This window comes from Gossypium raimondii, chromosome 11 (genome assembly GCF_025698545.1).
Source record: "Gossypium raimondii isolate GPD5lz chromosome 11, ASM2569854v1, whole genome shotgun sequence".
In the NCBI taxonomy this organism is placed as follows: Eukaryota; Viridiplantae; Streptophyta; class Magnoliopsida; order Malvales; family Malvaceae; genus Gossypium; species Gossypium raimondii.
In genome coordinates this window covers 9323993-9342010 of record NC_068575.1, presented here as the reverse complement: position 1 = coordinate 9342010, position 18018 = coordinate 9323993, and the positions used below count along the sequence as shown (strand labels likewise).

General features: G+C 31.2%; 1 protein-coding gene and 2 long non-coding RNA genes across 4 annotated transcripts; all 3 read right to left on the bottom strand.

Moving 5' to 3' along the window:
* Nucleotides 1-3746: 3746 nt before the first annotated feature.
* On the bottom strand, nt 3747-6133 carry LOC105804783 (uncharacterized). Its single transcript, XR_001137119.2, has 3 exons — nt 6064-6133; nt 5556-5630; nt 3747-3950 (listed from the first exon to the last, which is right to left on the bottom strand). It is a non-coding gene; the product is annotated as an uncharacterized LOC105804783 (long non-coding RNA).
* Nucleotides 6134-12136: 6003 nt separating this feature from the next.
* On the bottom strand, nt 12137-13758 carry LOC128034595 (uncharacterized). Of its 2 annotated transcripts, XR_008190673.1 has the most exons (4): nt 13480-13758; nt 12941-13348; nt 12631-12717; nt 12137-12496 (listed from the first exon to the last, which is right to left on the bottom strand). It is a non-coding gene; the product is annotated as an uncharacterized LOC128034595 (long non-coding RNA). The 2 variants fall into 2 exon arrangements; XR_008190672.1 differs by lacking the exon at nt 13480-13758 and having other exon boundaries at nt 12941-13426.
* Nucleotides 13759-14535: 777 nt separating this feature from the next.
* LOC128034728 (uncharacterized) lies at nt 14536-16721 on the bottom strand. The gene is made up of 3 exons (XM_052623564.1): nt 16130-16721; nt 15357-15839; nt 14536-14970 (listed from the first exon to the last, which is right to left on the bottom strand). Exons 1-3 carry the CDS (start codon nt 16667-16669, stop codon nt 14536-14538), a joined length of 1458 nt encoding a protein of 485 aa, XP_052479524.1. The 5' UTR covers nt 16670-16721.
* Between the last annotated feature and the right edge of the window lie 1297 nt (nt 16722-18018).

Genomic DNA, 18018 nt, shown 5'->3' with positions numbered 1-18018 from the left:
ATTTAGACTAATAACATGATAACGTGAAATGACCAAACTATGTTAAAAACTAAAATGTATATGTGACACTCCATATCCGACTCAACCATCTAGTCCGATTCATCTAACCACTTGTACTGATACAAATTTACTAAGATCCGAAAATGAACCCAAAACACATCTAATTTAGCTCAAAAGAATACCATTTCAATTCTAAGTATTATGAAACACAAAATACTTGTTTCAAACCTCATATTTTCCTATTTAAACACATCAAACACATGGTTATTATCATGGTCACAATAGTTCCAATTTCAAATATCAATTTCACCTATAAAGAATGAATGCAACCAACGAAACAGTGCAAAATCATTAACTTAAGATCATGCATCTCAACATAATCACATATTAATCATATCATCACATTGTTTCTATGCTTATAGAATATTCTTATATTACAGATTTCAAGCATAGAAAATGATAAATACTAAAAGTAATATGTTTTAATCATATTATTAATGCGATTTTAGGTGATTATTCGATGTTAAAGGTGAATTTTATGTTCCTAATTTTCTAAAATCATATTTTGATACTTAATAAAACATTTGGGAGGAAAACAACGAAAATAAAAAAAATCAGAACAAGTTACAAGTGCCACATGGGCAAAAGAAATTTTCTTTAGAATCTCTAAATTGATGAACATATTCTCTACAATCTCCGCTTCATCTTTTCTTTTGATGTCTAAAGAAATTTAAGAAAAATGATGAAAATATGAATTTTTGGCAAAATACTAAATTGTCTAAAATTTAAAGTTTTACCTCTACCCCATGAACGTGACAAGAATCACTTATATAGAAGACAAAGAAGTTTCTTCATTTTCTTATAAAAATATCTCATTATTTTTTATTGAATAAAACATTAAAATATCTTATAATAAAATATTAATTAAATAATAAACCAATCAATTTTTAACACTTTCCACGTTTAATCATTACACCATATAATTATCTAATTTTGTAATGATAATTTTACCTCTCATGTTTTTTCAAATTTCATCCTTAATCACAACTTACTTTTAGAAAAATTGTGACTTACTCCCTCGCATTTATTCTCTTATTTAATTTGGTTCCTACTTACCAATTTCCCATCACAAGAAATTGGTTCACTTTTGGTCCTTCAATTTTTCTTGTTTTTACACCTCAACCATTTGAATTCTAAATAATTATACTAGTTTCTCAAACTTTTCACATCTTTACAATCTAATTCTTGCCGTAAATTAACATATTACATCATACCTCTTAATTCAAAATTGTCCTTGGCATCACTCAACCTTTTCTTTTCTTTTCTTTATAATATATCGATTTTAAGGGTGTTACGTTCTAAAAAAGGGATTATATTAAAACTATAAGTAATAATTGTAAAAGTAAATGTATGCACAATGTTATTTATTAAAAATTATTCATTATTTGAAAAATTAAATTACAGTAATTTATTACTTGCGCATATATGTATTAAATGGAAAAAGGAACTTAGCCTAAACTAAAATTGTCAATGTATTCATGTGTATTTTAATTTGTTGACATATAAAACTTTTTCTTTTAAAAATATTTAAAATTTATTTAATTTATATATATTGTTTAACTTTTTAATATTATTTTAAAATATTTCAGGAATGGTTGGGAAAATGATAAAAATGTTTGAACAAGAGAATGTTATTGTTTCAAAATCCAAATCAGACTTTGAAACATCAATGGCTACATACATATTGTAAGAGGCCTAATTTTGTTCGGGCCCTAAACCGAAACCAAAAATAAAAATAAAAATTAACAGTCCCAAAGCTCAATTACATGTCAAGCTTAAAACAAAAACCTTAACTCAAAGTTACAAGCCCAATGGCTCAAAACACTTAAAAATTTTTAGAAAACAAAAAAACCCTAGGTCCTTTTGCGCCGCTTATCCCTTAGCACGTGCACCGCCCATTCTGCCACCGTTTCACCAAAATAGCCAAAGGTCTGCCTCCCTGTCGCCGTTAACCGCATTAGTACCTGCAAGAAAAGAGAAAGAAAAAGGACCATGGAAGCAAAAAAAAAAAGCAAAGAACAGTGGCTAAATAGTTGCAAAAATAGTAAAATATAACATGTAAATTGGCTATAAAAGCCGCAACAATCCATGTAATTTAGGGTAGAAAAAACGAGCAATCGAAACAAAGGAGAAAGAAAAATTCTAAAAGGGTGGTCTTTTTTCTTACACTATTTTATATTTTTTTTGTAAATAAACATAAAATAAAAAATGAGTTGAAAACTTACTGTGCTCTTCACATTTTGCCATAGTGAGTGTCCGAGGACCGTCATCTCTAATGAAAGATGATATCTTTCGGTCTCGGGGAATCAAACGGCACAAAAAGCAGCAATTTTTGCACTTTTCAGCCACCGTGGATGGCGGAGCCGTCGCCGGCGACCGGTTGCCGCCACGGCGGCCCAATGGCCAGCCTGAGAAGGCTAATGAGAGAAAATAGAAAGGGGTTTTCTAGTTTTTTTTTTTTTTTGAAAAGGTGTTTGAAATGATATTTTTTGAAAACTTTTTGGTATTTATAGGGACTTACACAACATCATTTTGGGCTTGACCCTTAGATTCCCAAAACAACGTCGTTTTGAATTACAACCTGAATTCGGCTCGACCTTTTAATAGGATCCACGTGCTTTTAAAAAATTACATAATTGCACCTTTGGTCCTTCCGCTTTTGCGGCTTGTTTGAATCTAGTCATGTCTTATGTTTTGTTTTTTTGCCACTTGATTCTACTTTACTTTCATTTTGGTCCTCGGACCATTTCAAGGGATGGGTACATGAAACGGCGTCGTTTCAGTCTACCCAATATCCGACCCGAACCACCCTAGGATCCGCGTGTTTTTCTTGGGGGATATTTATGTTTCAGTTCTTACGCCTTTTAAGTTATTTTAATTAGGTCCTAATTCCATTTATTATTATTTTAAAAATTATACCATTTACTTTCAAACCTTTTCAAATTTGGTCCTCGGATCGTTGACCCTCGGGAAGGACGACGTCTAGGAGTTTTGGGATATTTTCCCATTTAGCCCCGTTATCTTTAGTGTGTTATGTTTTAGTCCTTTTAGTTTTGTTGTTTATTTGTAATTTATATTCCTTAATTTCATTCTGATTTCAAATTGATCCTTGATTCATTTAACTTCAATTTTAAAAAATTGTTTTATTTACTATTTATTTATTTATTATTTCTTTAATCTTTTTAATAATTAAATTTCATTTATTTATATTCCTTTTATGTAATTTTATATTTAATTATCATTGTTATTATTCTTATTATTATTATCATTATTATTTATTTTTCCTTTATTATTTAATTAGTATTAGAATAGTAATTAAGGTGCTTATCGCCATGCTATTATTAGTGCAATTTTATTGTCATTATCTCTTTTAGTTTTTGTGTGTTCTTGTTATTTTTTATTTTTTTATTGCTTTTATATTCTGACACTTTCATGTCTACTATTTGTTAATCATTCATTTTATTTTTACCTTATTTATTTTGTTATTCTTATGATTTGATTATTAATGTTATTATTGTTAATTACATTAGTAGTACTATAGTATTCCTCATTTACTTATTATATATTATTTTAATGTTCTTGTAACACCCCTAACCCCAAACCGTCACGGAACAAGGTTATGGAGCATTACCGGACATATCGGATAACTTATAACTAATTCACAATTAAATAATGATATAGCATACTTGTATCAAATATGTCATATTAGTTCCATTTCATACTTATAACCAATTTAAACATCATTCTACAACCGTAATAACAAAACTTTTATTCTTAACCTATACATCACCTAGGTACATGCCACATTATCAAACAAAGGTACATCACTAAAATTTCTCTGAGTTCGGGATTGCTCTGGATGCTGGACCGGACACTGGCTTTCTACTAACCTGCGCACGGAGACAACCGCACGCTGAGTATAGAAATACTCAGTGATATTACCATAATTCAAATTAATAACATTAATCGATAAATTATATACATTTAAATTTATGTCTACAATTATTCAATACATTTTCTCGTACTTTAAATCAACCTGATAATTAAAAACAATAAGCAATATTTCAAATCTTGTATTTAGTTGTATTCATACCTTATTTCACTATCTCAATTCTATTGGATTTTTCGACATCTCATTCTAATAATTCATTCCAATTCATACAAATTCAATCAATTTATCAACTCATTCATTATCATTTCTATTTATATTCAATTTATACTTTTCAATCTTTTAATAATCAAATTAAACATTTAGACCAACATGTTTCAATAATAATAATAACTAATTTTATAAAATTTGTATTCAAATTAACTCATACACTATTTCTTAATTCAATTTATACCATTAATCTTTCAATAAACATTTAATACATTAAATCAACTTGTTTCAACAACAGTAATAATAATAACTATCTTTCAATTCGATTCGTTCATTTTAAATCAATTTTACATATAATCTTTTAACACTCAATTTATACATTAAATCCATAAATAAATTTCAATAACTTGTATTCAATTAAATTCACATATTATTTCACTATTTCAAATTATTTTATTTTCACTTCTCATTTCTCAACAATAGCTATTTTAATTTGCTTTTCTTCACTTAGATTTTTACATTATCTCATACTACCAAAACCAGTTCATGAACTATATCATTATCTATTTCTCGAACCCATGGTTCATACATTTCATTACAATTATCACTACTAATAAACAATTCAATCTTTTAATATTATCAATTATTTATATATATAAATATCATTCTTATTTCTTTATTTCAAATTTCACTTTTCACATATACTATATCATTCGAGATTAGTTTTATCAGTAATTTATTTCATTTGCCTCTATTAACTTGACTCGGACTCTGACAGATACGCGGATTCCACCCAAACACACCAGAATATCCAACCAAAACACACCTGAAATAAATATAAACCCTCCATAACACACCGATATATCATATCCTCCCAAACACACCAATAAGGCATTAAATGCCTCTTCGGATAAACCGAAGCATATAATAACATAATCATCTTCTCGGCCGAGCTACAAATCTCCTCATCACATCACAAATCCTATGGCATGCCATTTGTATCCAATCTAGTCCGATAAGTTAATAGAGTATTCGAATCACATTTCAATTCAATCACTTTCTCATACTTTCAATTCCAATTTAATCACAATTTAATTCAATACATTTTTCACCTTTCAATCAGTATACCATCAAATGCTCATACCTATTCATACTTCATTTTAATTTCATTCAATTCACATACAATTCAATATCATTTAATTCAATATCGATATTCACCTTATTTTATTTACTAAACATATTATTTAAAATTCACCAATAATTAATATTAATAAATTCAATACCATATGTAATTTTCATTTAATTCAATCATGATTCTTACCTCAATTTGCTTATCATGTATATTAATTTAAATTTTAACAATTAATAATTAAATTCGAATTATGGTAATACTAACCGTAAATTTTCTCGAGTCACTCCTTGTTCACCTTCTCCTTTCCTTTCTCGGACAATGACTCTTGCACGACATTAGCTACGTAATTAAACAATTAAAAATCATTAATACACAATTTCATTAAAATATTTTCATTTATGCCTAAACTTTACCTAAATTCTAATTTAATCTCTTATCAATACTAATTTTATTTTTCCAATCTAACTCCATATTCTCTCTTAATTCTTACTATAAATTCACTTTAACTCTTCATTTTCACCATAATCCATAATTTCAAAATTCTCTCAATTTAGTCCCTATTAATTCAAAGCCTATAATTTATTTTACAAATCAACCTTTTACTAACTTCTAACTTGAAATTTAGTCAATTTAACCCTAATCCTTTCATTTATTCAACATAATCAATGTCTAGAAATATAATAACTTCCCAAATTTCAACATAAATCCAATAATACTTTGTTCTAGGATACCAAAACTAAAAATTATAAGAAAATGACTTAATTTAACTTACCAATTAAGCTTGAAATCTTGAAATCCCAAATTTTCTTCCTTTCCTTCCCTTTTTCTTTTCTTTCCTTTCTCCCTCTTTTGGTTTGCCTACTCTGTTTCCATTTCTCTTTTCTATCTTTTATTTCTTTTATTTAATTAGTTTAATATAATAACAATAAAATAATAATATAATATTACTTACTTAAATAATAAGTAAATATGTAATCATTACTAATATATGTACTTCATTTTTCCACATGTCATCATATGCACCATACATTTGTCAACAATTTTTGTTTATTTAAAATATAATAATATAATATAATAAATATAATTTACAATATAATAAAATAATAATATACTTTAAAAAAATCTCAGATTTTATCATGCATATGCCGCCTCATTTATGGGACTTGGCATATTTACCTATTTAGTCCTTTTAACTTTTCTTTAATCTATAATTAAACTTTTACCCTATTGCAATTTAGTCCTTTTAATCAATTAACCATCGAACATTAAAATTTCTTAACAAAACTTTAATACTACCTTAATGACACTCCGTAAATATTTATAAAAATATTTACGACTTAGTTTATAATATCTAAGTCTCGATACCTCGCTTTTGACCCAATTACCTAATAATTTCTTTTAAATCACAAAATTCACTAATTCTAAAATATTTCTAAAATCACACTTAACTTATAATTATTAATTAATAATTTTTCTAACTTTTCATCAAATTTAGTGATCTTAAATCATTATTCGACACTCATGAAAATTGGGTCATTACAGTTCTACTTATATAGTCACTTAACATTATTTCATTATCACTATCTCATACATTATGTTTAAATAATTACTCGTTTTTGTCTTGTGCCCAACAAGTTAAATGTACATTACCTTAAACGTTATGTTCATCATCGTACGATGCATAAAATTTTTTAAATCAAGGTAATATACATTATTTTAGAATTAGAAAAGTCGTGTTCCTAACTTATGGAATATGGCTTCTTTCTAAAACCGAGATAGTCAAATATTTACTTTAAAATAAATAAAAAATGAGATTTAAGTAACGATCAATTGGTGTTTATTCTCGTTTTCGAGGAATTAAAACATTGTGTCCTAACTTACAGGACATGATCCTTTTTCTCAATTAACCTGAAATAAGCCCTTTTCGCAAAAATTACTTTAAGTAAGTAAGTGCCTTAATACAAAAAAAAAAGATCGTGTTTTAAACTCTTTTCAAATTTTCAATTCACGACACTAAGACATTAACTAATCAACTAGGTATCAATTTTGGTCGTTACGAGGGTGTTAATCCTTCCTCGTGCATAATTGACTCCTAAACCAGTTTCTTAAATTTTGTAGACCAAAAATTATTGTTTTAGTAAATCAAACCGTTTATTAAAATGATCAAATTACGAGGTGATCTGATCACGCCTTATAAAAAAGGATTAGTGGTAACTCACATTTTCGTTTTTAAATAAAAAGTCGATTTCAAAAAGGTTTCGACAGCTTGGCGACACCACTGGGGACAAAATAAGAGAGTCAAGCCGCGAGTTGATTACTTTTGGTCTTTTTGTCGAAAATTGATAATTTGGTTTAAATTTACGATCCCTTCGTTGCATGTCATCCTTCATTTTTGTGGTCTTCATCATTTTGTTGCATAATGATATGTTTGCTTTATTGGTTTGAGTGTCTTGGTATATTTTTGTATATTGTATTGCATAATCATTTGATTTTGCCCTTCTTAAGTAGGAGTGAGAAGTTATTCCTTCGTGTGGTCTTCACCTCCATATAGGATAGTGGATCGCTTTCGGGATACATCCGTACCTACGTCTTCGTGAGATTTTCATCTCCGTATAGCTATAGGGAAATGTATTCCCTTGAACCGAACTCGGTCCGTATGACCCTATAATGGGTGAGGATCGAGGAATCTTTTGGTTCAAGTACCCTTACTTTAGAACTGAACTGCATATAATGAGTCCTAAGAGCCTACCCTAGGTAGAACCATACCAAACCTCTAGTGGTCACCCGATTAGGTGTTTTATTTATTTTTTTCTTTGAATTCTAGATTTGTATAAAATCTACTGACTTGTTTTGTTTTGTTTTGACTGTGATTGCATTGCATTTTCATCATAGAAAAGGGTGTTGGTTCACATTCAGTTACTAAATAGAGAGCTTTCATGGAAAATAGATTTCTTGATAAAGTGAAAGACAATGTGGCCATCCTGATATGGTTTGAAAAGACACAACAAGAGAAGGGTGATAGTATAATGGAGGGATATATGTCAGAACTGTGGGATCTCACTCACATCAGTGTGACTCAGAATAATCTCCAAGAGTTGAAAGAAATATGGGACCAATGGGAAGACGAAACCAAGTAGTTATTATACTGTAACTATGGTGATTTGCCTTATCTACTTGATGTCAAAGTGGACAAGGACTTATTCTGAGCTCTCACCCAGTATTGGAATCCCACCTATAGCTGTTTACTTCTGAGAAGGTAGATTCGGTGCCCACTGTAGAAAAGTACACAACTCTGCTCCATTGCCCGATGATCCAAGCCGACAAAGCTTATTCTTAAGCTGCCAACATCTCGACTTTCTTGAAGAGGCTAATGAGCATAACGGGAATGAGTGAGTAATGGGTTACGGCCAGGATTAAACAAAAGAGAGATAGTAAATGTATCCCTTGAAAAAGTTTGTGGGATTTGATCTTGACATATCCGGATATGAAGAAAAGATTCGATGTCTTCGCCTTGAGTATTTACAAGTTGGTCATCTTTCCCAAAGCATTAAGGCATATAGATGAGGCAGTTTCAGCTTTATTTGACCGACTTGACAAAAGGGTCACACTCGTCTCGACAATTTTGGCCGAAACTTTTAGATCTTTGAATGCATGCCGAATATGATTGGTGATGGGGTAAAAAAGTCAAAGGCAACGTCCCTGCATTAAGTCAAGAAAACACTCGGCCAATAGAAGAACACCTACAAGTGATCCCGTCTGAGCTAGATATTATAAAGTAAGATTTTGAAAAGTAGAATTCGAAGCTGGAGAAAAAGATAGAATAGTTGGAAAAGATGCAGCTAGGATTAGACGTTGACATCTAGAAGTTAGAAACCAAGAAAATGAGAAAAAAAAAGAACAAGGCCGAGGAAAATTTGGACAGTCTAAAAACAAATTATAAGAAGCTGCATTTGTCAATAAGGACTGCTGTGTTGGGAAAAACATCGAAGTAATGGCAGCAATAGATCAAAGAAGAAAAGATTAGGGTTGATCAGTGGGAAAAGAAATTCCAAGATGCTTGAGTTCGATGAGATGCTCTAGAAAAGGATTTGTTAGAAAACTGAAATAAAAAGGTTGGATTGAGAGCCAGGGTAGCAGAATTAGAAAGGTCGCTGCATCAATATCGTAGTCGTAATTCCGTAATTGAGTTGAAAGTAAGCCTAAATAAGATTGAAAAGTTGAAGGGAAAGATAGAAGACCTCAAAACCGTACTACAAAATTGTGAACTCCGAGTTGAGCTTCTTGAAATAAACAATGAACACTGGAAAGTGCAACTCCAACGCTCTCAAGATAGATGATATTTTAAGCATATGTTGATGATTCCTAATTATTCACTGAGTTCGTAATGAATTCACCCACTCCTCTCTTACTTCATAGGTAAGTAGGTTGCGGATGACAATGGCAAGGTAGATGACCCTTGCATGTTAGTGACCCCCAATATGCATGTGAAGCCCTTTGTAGGAATATCTTACAATATAGCAAACCCTATTAAAGCATGGGAACTCTTTTGTGAATGACTTCTTTGTTTGCGAAGCCAGTATTGCATGTGAACTTAGTCTTGTATGTTCAAATGCGAACTTAGGAAGTTTGAGAACTGCAATTACTTTGCAAACTCATGTTTTTGTGAGAACTTATGCTTTATGTTGTACTGCAAACTCATATGTTACTCTGTTAGGCGAACCTATATTGTATGATGTATAAAGCCTAAGTTGAGGTGCGAACCTTAATAATAATTTCTATGTACTTGTACTTATGTATGATTGTGTGTACCCTAAATTGCTTGTTCGTATCTTACATGGGAACCCTTAAACCTTTCTATTGTTTGACATGCGAACCATTCCTTTGTTTGTTTTGCAAGCTCACATGTTTTACATTTTGTGTATGGTATAATTCCGTTGCACTGTTTTAACTTAACATATTATTTGTTATAAGTAAGTGATGTGTTGGAGGTTAGGTTGAGAGTTAATAGAGAGTCACTTATAACTCGCTAAAATTGGGTCGAACTTACTTGGCCGGATTTAAGGTGTTATAGGACAATTACCTAAAAAAGATTATAGCATTGTTAGATGTGTGAGGAAATACATATCAAGGTAATTATTGTCTTTTCCTCTTTACTCTTTGACACTATCTAAGCAAACTTTATTAAATGATTAAATTTTCTAAATTGTATCATATTTCGGGTTCATATCAACTAACTGCATTAAAAATCTTATATATCCATCATAGTTGATCTTTCAATACAGAAAGCAAAGCTTTATGCCTTAAATAAATTACATTCAAATATTTTTATTTTATCATTAACTTTGTTATTTGAGGATAAATGATAAGAAATATTGTTATTTGTTAGGCTTTCTAATCATGATTCTCAGGATATGACAACATTCTCTATGCCTGAAAAAATTGGAAGAATTGGATGTTTCTTTGAAACAGATCAGCGATCCATCATTTACAACTACAAACCGTAAAATGAATATTCTACATTTTAATGTTCAGTTTCATCTCGATTATGTGGTCTCATACAAATAGGTGTATTATTCATAAATGAAAAGGATGCAAAGTCATTGATTAACTTTTAAGTCCCTGCACTCCTTGTAAATTAGTAACCTAGTCTTTACAGTTTTGTTTTTAAGAATTTAATTTCTCAACTTTTCATATTTCAAATTTTAGATAAATTATTAACATTATTTAAATTATTTTGTTAAATTCAATTTCATAACGTCTTTTTTAGTTACATTACTACTCTAAGTGAATATAACTTTATTTTAAAATTTTAAAATTTTATACCAACAAATTAAAATATATATTAATTTCTACTCTTTTACCCTTTTCATCTTCTACTCCTTTCAATAATGGCTCATTTAAAACTCCCTTACAAAATACCTCCAACTCAAGGCAACCTTTTACTATTAATTTCTCTAAACATGGGAATCCAAAAGTACAAAAGCTCTTGATGCTCAGAATGATTGAACTATCTCAAGAATAAATGCTCCTAGTTATGTGGAATAAAACAAATAGTTCATCGACTATGATTAAATGCATAAGATAAAAGTTTAACAGAATTTAACTAAGATTAAATGTCTATTCATAAGATAAAATTTTAAGAATTTTAAAATTTTTTATTTAGAATTTAAATTAACCTGTAAAAATTGATTTAATCTTGTTCCTTTTGTTGTGCCATCACACTGGTGCAGATGTATTAGTTATAATTATATATTTGAATTTTTTAATTTTATAAAAACATTTTAATTAATTATTTAATTTTTCGTTTTTAAATTTATATTATTTATCAAATCACTCTAAAATAGATAAAGAAGTTAGATATTTAAATTATTAGAAGCTGAAAGTTCTGATTCTTTTATGACCGGTTTTCTAAGTCTTGCCTTCAGAATCTTAGGTGTCTTATCTTTTAGCATCCCTTAACTCATGACACGACTTTCCACTTCTCAAAACATGTTGCAATTAGTGTTTTGTCTGATAAATTTAAGTTATAATTGTAGGTTAAATTATTTATACATTTCTTAACAAATTTATGAGTGTTTCTTCTTTCATATTTTTAAAAAGAAAAAAAATGAATTAAGAATTCTTAAAAAAAAAAGTTAAAAAGAATCAAAACTGACTTGGAAGACAAAGAATAAAGTATAAAGAAGTTTAAATGTTTGAAGTTATTTAAAGGTTTTTTTTTCCAAATTTCCATAAGAATTTTTGTATCTTTTTCAAGTTCAGATTGGAAAATCATAAGGGAAACAATTTTTGGGTTCTAAATATTCTTAGAGTTGAAAGTACCACAATAAAAGCTGTTAGGAAAGTCATGAAACTTTGGTTTTTTCCAATCTTTTAAAGAATACATGTAGCTCAGTTCAGCACTGACAATTGAGGTTACAAATCAAAATGCAATTGCTCATGTACAACACTCTGGTAGACTAGATTATCGGATGCATTTCTGAACTTAGGCATGAGAATATGACTCTCAAAGACATTGAAAAAATGGAACATATCCTTGTTAGACATATGCTCTTACCTGAATTTCAAACTCAAAGTTGGAGTAACATAACTAGGAAGTGAAATAACAACTTTAGATCAGTGAATATGGCTACTACTGAGCAGCAGCAACATACTCTAGTAGACAGCAATGAAAGGGGCATCTGCCGTAACTCTTTATAAAGTAACTGCGCCAAAATGATAAGCGAAATAATCAATTTCTGCCATTAAACTACATTTTATGCTTAACCCCATTACTAAAAGTAGGATATTGTTAACACTGGAACACAAAATCATTTCTGTGATTCTTTGAAACACTTACCTTTCTAAAGCAATATCTCCACTTTTCCTTCAATTTGGCCTTTCTGTAGTCTGTATCCTTGAGCTAAAACTCTTCAATATGATTAGCCTGTAAAATAGAAGGATGTAATAAGTTTAGGAAAATACAGATTTAACGCTCTTTCCATAACAATGGATTGAGTGATTGTAACTGCATGTAAATTATTGGCATGTTTATTATTTGCATCCGCTGTAATTTCATCATTCATCCCCTAATATTAAAATGGAAAAAGGTATTCCAAAGTTATGTTTTTCCCCCTTCAATCAAACACATATATAAGATACAGACTCACGCAGTTAGTTGACCGGTTGTGCCATATCTTTCTCCAGTTTCCCACACCCATGATTCTCTGTTCCTACAAGTAAGGTTAGTTTGCTAGAGAAAAACAAGTAGTACAACAAGAATAGGGAATCAGAAACAAAAAAAAAAAAAAAATGAAAGAAAACAATGATGCAAGAAAACAAAAATGGGATATCACCTTTCAATGGAAAGAGTTGGAAAAAGAATCTCTGAGTTGTTTCTTTCTATCCCAAGAGAATAATGTCAGTGCCACTAGTGATCATAAGATTGGCCTTTTTCCTCTAAATCATTTTCTCAACCCTTCACAATTGACTTCTAAAACCTTAAGTTTCTTGAAATTTAAACTTCCATGAATGTTCTTCCATATTTCAATTGACTTGGAAAATTCAGCCTACAAAATCTGACAAAGAAACAAGGATTAAAATTCATAAAGGTTATAACGAAGCCAACCCAAACCATATGAAAGAAAGAATGATAATATGGAATAAGCTAGAATAACTAAAGCTAAATTAAAGTAATATACAATAATACCTTTATTGAATACATTTCTTGGATAGTGTTGTTAAGGTCACTACACCAATGACTATTATCTTTTCCGCATTTTGCCAATAATGGTGGATGAGTTAAAACTCCCTTACAAAATATCTCCAGTTCAGGGCAGCCACTCACTATTAATTCCTCTAAACATGGGAATCCAAATGTGTGGTTGCCTGAACAAAAGCTCTTAAGTCGTGGTAGATTCACAAGTTCCAAACTTTTCAACCTGCTGAAAATAATGTCACAAGTTGCTTCATCTCCCTCAGTTGCAACTATTTCCTTCATTGAAAAGCAGTTTCTTACTATCAACTTCTTGAGTTGGGCCACACCTTGGACTGCTAAACATGTATCTAAGTATTTCATTGTATAACAAAACTGCACATCCAATGTGGTGAGATTTTGAAATGATGCCGAGGATGATCCTAAGCAGATCAAATTGCAACAACGGTGAACTTGAAGAGTCTCAAGTTTGGGTAGAATGTGGTCCACTTGTACGTCTTGCTTCCATAAATAATCTTTTAGATTACCAAGAGCTACCAATTTTAAGTTTCTAATAGTTGACAAAGTCCCAGCATACGTTTCCTCATTACTGGTATCTCCTTCGGTACAAAATAGCTCTTTTATTTCACAATAAGAGATAGCAAGGTTTGCAAGAGTGTAGAATCTCTCAAGGAAAGAAATTCGAAAATCAATTGATTTAGCACCGTGGCCAACCACTCGAAAAGATTTTATTTCATGAAAAAGGCTGCTTGAAAATTGACCATCACTTGTCATTGCAATGTAATCAGTATCTAATGTCAAAAGTTGTAGTTTAGGGATGACCTGAAAACCAATCAAAAAAAATTTTGGAGTCAATATGTTCATCTTCGAATTAAGAATTACTATTTTTTCTAAATAATATTTTCAAAAACTCTTAATTAGAGTAAAACAAAGTGACCTTTTCAACCAAGAAAAGTGGTGGATGGATTGGGGAGTCAAGTTGTCCATTGTTACTGTTCAGTTGTGTACCAAATATCTTCATTTTCTCACACTCAACTACTTCCAACTTGTTTAACATTGGCCACTTTGCGGTATGCTTACCACTATGCGGAAGTGTAAGGGCGTATAGTTATCAAATTCGAAATTGACAGCAGTTTCCGAATCTGATCCTGCCTCTAATTTGGAAACAATCTCCTCCACTCCACAATCAGATATTGCAAGAAAACCAAGTTGTGGTAGGTCTTTGGCTACTGAGGCTGGAAATACATTCTTCAAACTTCGACAGCCCAAAACAGATATTGCACAGATTTTTTTAAATGAAAAAATTCCTTTGGGATCATTTTTCCAAATATACTTCAACTTTGGTAATCTAAAAATATGCAATTTTCTTAGTTGAGCGGTTGCAAGTAAAGCTGTTTCTTTTTCTTCATGCATATTAGATGGAAAAATGGTTAACAACTTATCACATCCTCCAACAGTCAATTGTTGTAGTTTGGGAAATGCAACCTGCATTCATGCCAATTTAATGAAATTAGAAGCTAGCTGTTTGTTTCATTTATTGTGTGGGTTTCTGGAAAAGTGAAAAAAATATATATTTATTTTGAGTGTGATTGTTGAAAAAAAGAGATGAAAAAAATAGGAGAAATGTTTATTTTTTATCCTAATGTATAAAAACAAATCATTCTAAATTGAAATAAGAAGAGAGAAAATGAGAGAGATGCTTGTTAGTCTAAATATATACATTTTTCAAAAATTTCATTTTCATTCCTCTCATTTTCAACTGTACCAAAAAATGAATAAAAAGAAAAATATTTTTTTTTTCACTAAACCTTAAACCCAAAGCCAACAAGGAAAAAAAAATGAATAAACCTAAAATTTAAGAATTAACCCACCTTATTGTCAAACAGATCACCTTGACTAGAGATTCGTTGGTTCCCTTCCCTTGTATATCTAAATATGAAGCCCTCCAAGTTTGAACAGTTGTATATCGTCATTGACTTCATAAATGGAAATTCAATAACTTTATTTTGAGAATTGAAGCAAAATCCACGCAAATGCTGAAGATCCTTTAGCTCTAAGGACTCTAACTGAGGAAATAATGATAAAGTCATGGCAACCTGAGTTTCTTCTTCTATATCCTCCCAAAAGATTATCTCCTCTAAACAGTTGCACTTAGTTACCTCAAAATATTTGAGATGAACTAGATATTTAGCCATAGAAAATGATAATAGGTAAATTATGTTTCCACAACCCTCGATTTTCAATGTGGTTAACTTCTCATGAGTGTAAAAAGATACATTTGACAACTGGTTCTGCCATACCCTTGTAACATTAAGCGATGATAACTGCAATTTCTCCAAGGAAGGGAACGATATCTACAACCATACACATAATTAATTCTACTTTCAAATCAATATTGTAAATATATGTATAATTCTATTTTTGCAATTAACAAAAAATAAAGTCTGCCGATCAAAAAAACGTGTCATAAAATAGAAAATTTCTAGTAAATATAAAATATGTTGAGAGTATTGGGGACAGAAGAACCCATCATATGATCAGAAGAAGGGAAAAAATCTCACATAACTAAGCGACAGCGCAAGAGCAATACGGCATGATTCAGAAAAAGGAAAGAAAGCCTTGAAAGATATTGAATTATAGATACCTTTTCTCCGAAAAGTGGCAATTCACGTTGAGGCAATGAGGTAGCATCGATTTTGTCTTGAGAGCAAAAGCTAACGAGTTGAGGAAGACCCTGCAATGTCAAGGACTGCAATTCAAGAAATTCATTTCTATCATTAGTGATAGATTCAATATCCAAACCATTTTGGATATGCAGATTCTGCAAATGTGATAGCCTTTCCTCATCTGATAACTCCTTCAGTGCAATCTTCACACCTTTCAGTTCATCCAATTGTAAATCTTGAGTTCTCTTTACCAACTTCTTAATTCCATGATCCAAATCATCAAAGCTTGTGTTTAGCCTGAGTTTTAAGGTTCTTGAATATTGATAGTTGCCAAACCGCTCCCATTCCTTTCCTATGAAAATCTTGTATCTTTCCAACTTCTGCAACTTTTGAAAGAAATCCTCTGGGGCAGCCTCGGCGTTTGGAATTTGAACTTCTAAAGTGGACAAATGAGATAGTGTGTTCAGTTCAGCAAGACTAGCATTGGGTTGTCCCCATTGAATAGAAGTGCCACCCATATATAATTCTTCTAATTTTGACAAACTTGGCAACACGTCAGTTGAAATTGTTTTGAGTTTAGTACAACCACTTACATCTAACAACTTTAGCTTCAACAACGCCAGATTTCCTTGGGTACAATTTTGATATCGATCCAAGAAGGCTATTGAAGTAATGGTCGAGATGCGACAACCAAGACTATCGAAGGCACTACATGCGTAAGTCTTTGGTTCTTCAAGTCGACAAAGTCGTTTATGTTTCATTTTGTAATTTTAAGTTAGAGTAATGTAACTTAGTTGCATTATAACTATGTTAGGTTTATGTTTGATGTAATTTTGATGTTGATTGAGTGATAAATCACTTTGTTTATTTGTTCAAGCTAATTAGCACAAGTTACTATGTGTATTAGTGGTAGTAGTGAAGTTTAGGTCAACCTCTTGTTTTGTCAAGATTGTAAACTTGTTTTATGTATTGGCTTTGTGCCATATTAGGTTTGTAGAATGAAATCAATGAAGTTTTCATCTCTATGCTCTCTATTTTAGTTTTATTTCAAAATCTGTTTGAGTTTTCTGCTTTGTTTCTACTGCAAGTCACGAGACTTGCTCGACAAGCATTCTGCTGAAGCTTGCTGCTGTTGCACTTAGATCCAACAATTGGTATCTAGAGCCATATTCTTAGAGGACCTGTTGTAGTTTAGTATCAAAACCATGGCATCATCAGGTTTTTCACCAGCTTCACCACCTGTCTTCAATGGAGAGGGCTTCAACATTTGGGCAGTTAAGATGAGGACTTACCTGCAGGCATTCGACCTATGGGAAGTTGTTAACTCAGATGCTGAGCCAGCACCTCTTCGAGCTAATCCAACAGTTGCTCAAATGAGGCAACACGCTGATGAAAGAACAAAAAGGCACAAGGCCATGTCATGCATATAGAATTGTGTGACAAATGTGATCTTTATGAGGATCATGGCCTGTGAAACACCAAAGGAGGCTTGGGACAAGCTGAAAGAAGAATTTCAGGGGACTGAGAGAACAAGGCAACAATAGCTGCTCAATTTAAGAAGAGATTTCGAAAATCTCAAAATGAAAGAGGAAGAAACAGTTAAGCAGTACTCAGATCGGATTATGGTTGTTGTAAACAGCATAAGGCTCCTTGGAGAGCAATTCAGTGAAGCTAGAATAGTTGAGAAAGTTATGTCCACTCTACCAGAGAGGTATGAAGCCAAAATTTCATCTCTCAAAGACTCAAGGGACTTGACAACTATCTCTTTAACTGAGCTAATCAATGCCTTGTATGCACAAGAGCAAAGAAGAGCCAGCAGACAAGAGGAGCACCAGGAAGGTGCTTTTCAAGCCAAAACAAAAGAAGC

Coding starts and splice junctions, on each gene's coding strand:
- LOC128034728 (XM_052623564.1), bottom strand. CDS start 16,669: ATGGGTGGCACTTCTATTCAATGGGGACAACCCAATGCTAGTCTTGCT. Junction 15,840..16,129: donor TGCCACTTTTCGGAGAAAAG/GTATCTATAATT, acceptor GTATGGTTGTAG/ATATCGTTCCCTTCCTTGGA. Junction 14,971..15,356: donor GTGATCTGTTTGACAATAAG/GTGGGTTAATTC, acceptor GCATGAATGCAG/GTTGCATTTCCCAAACTACA.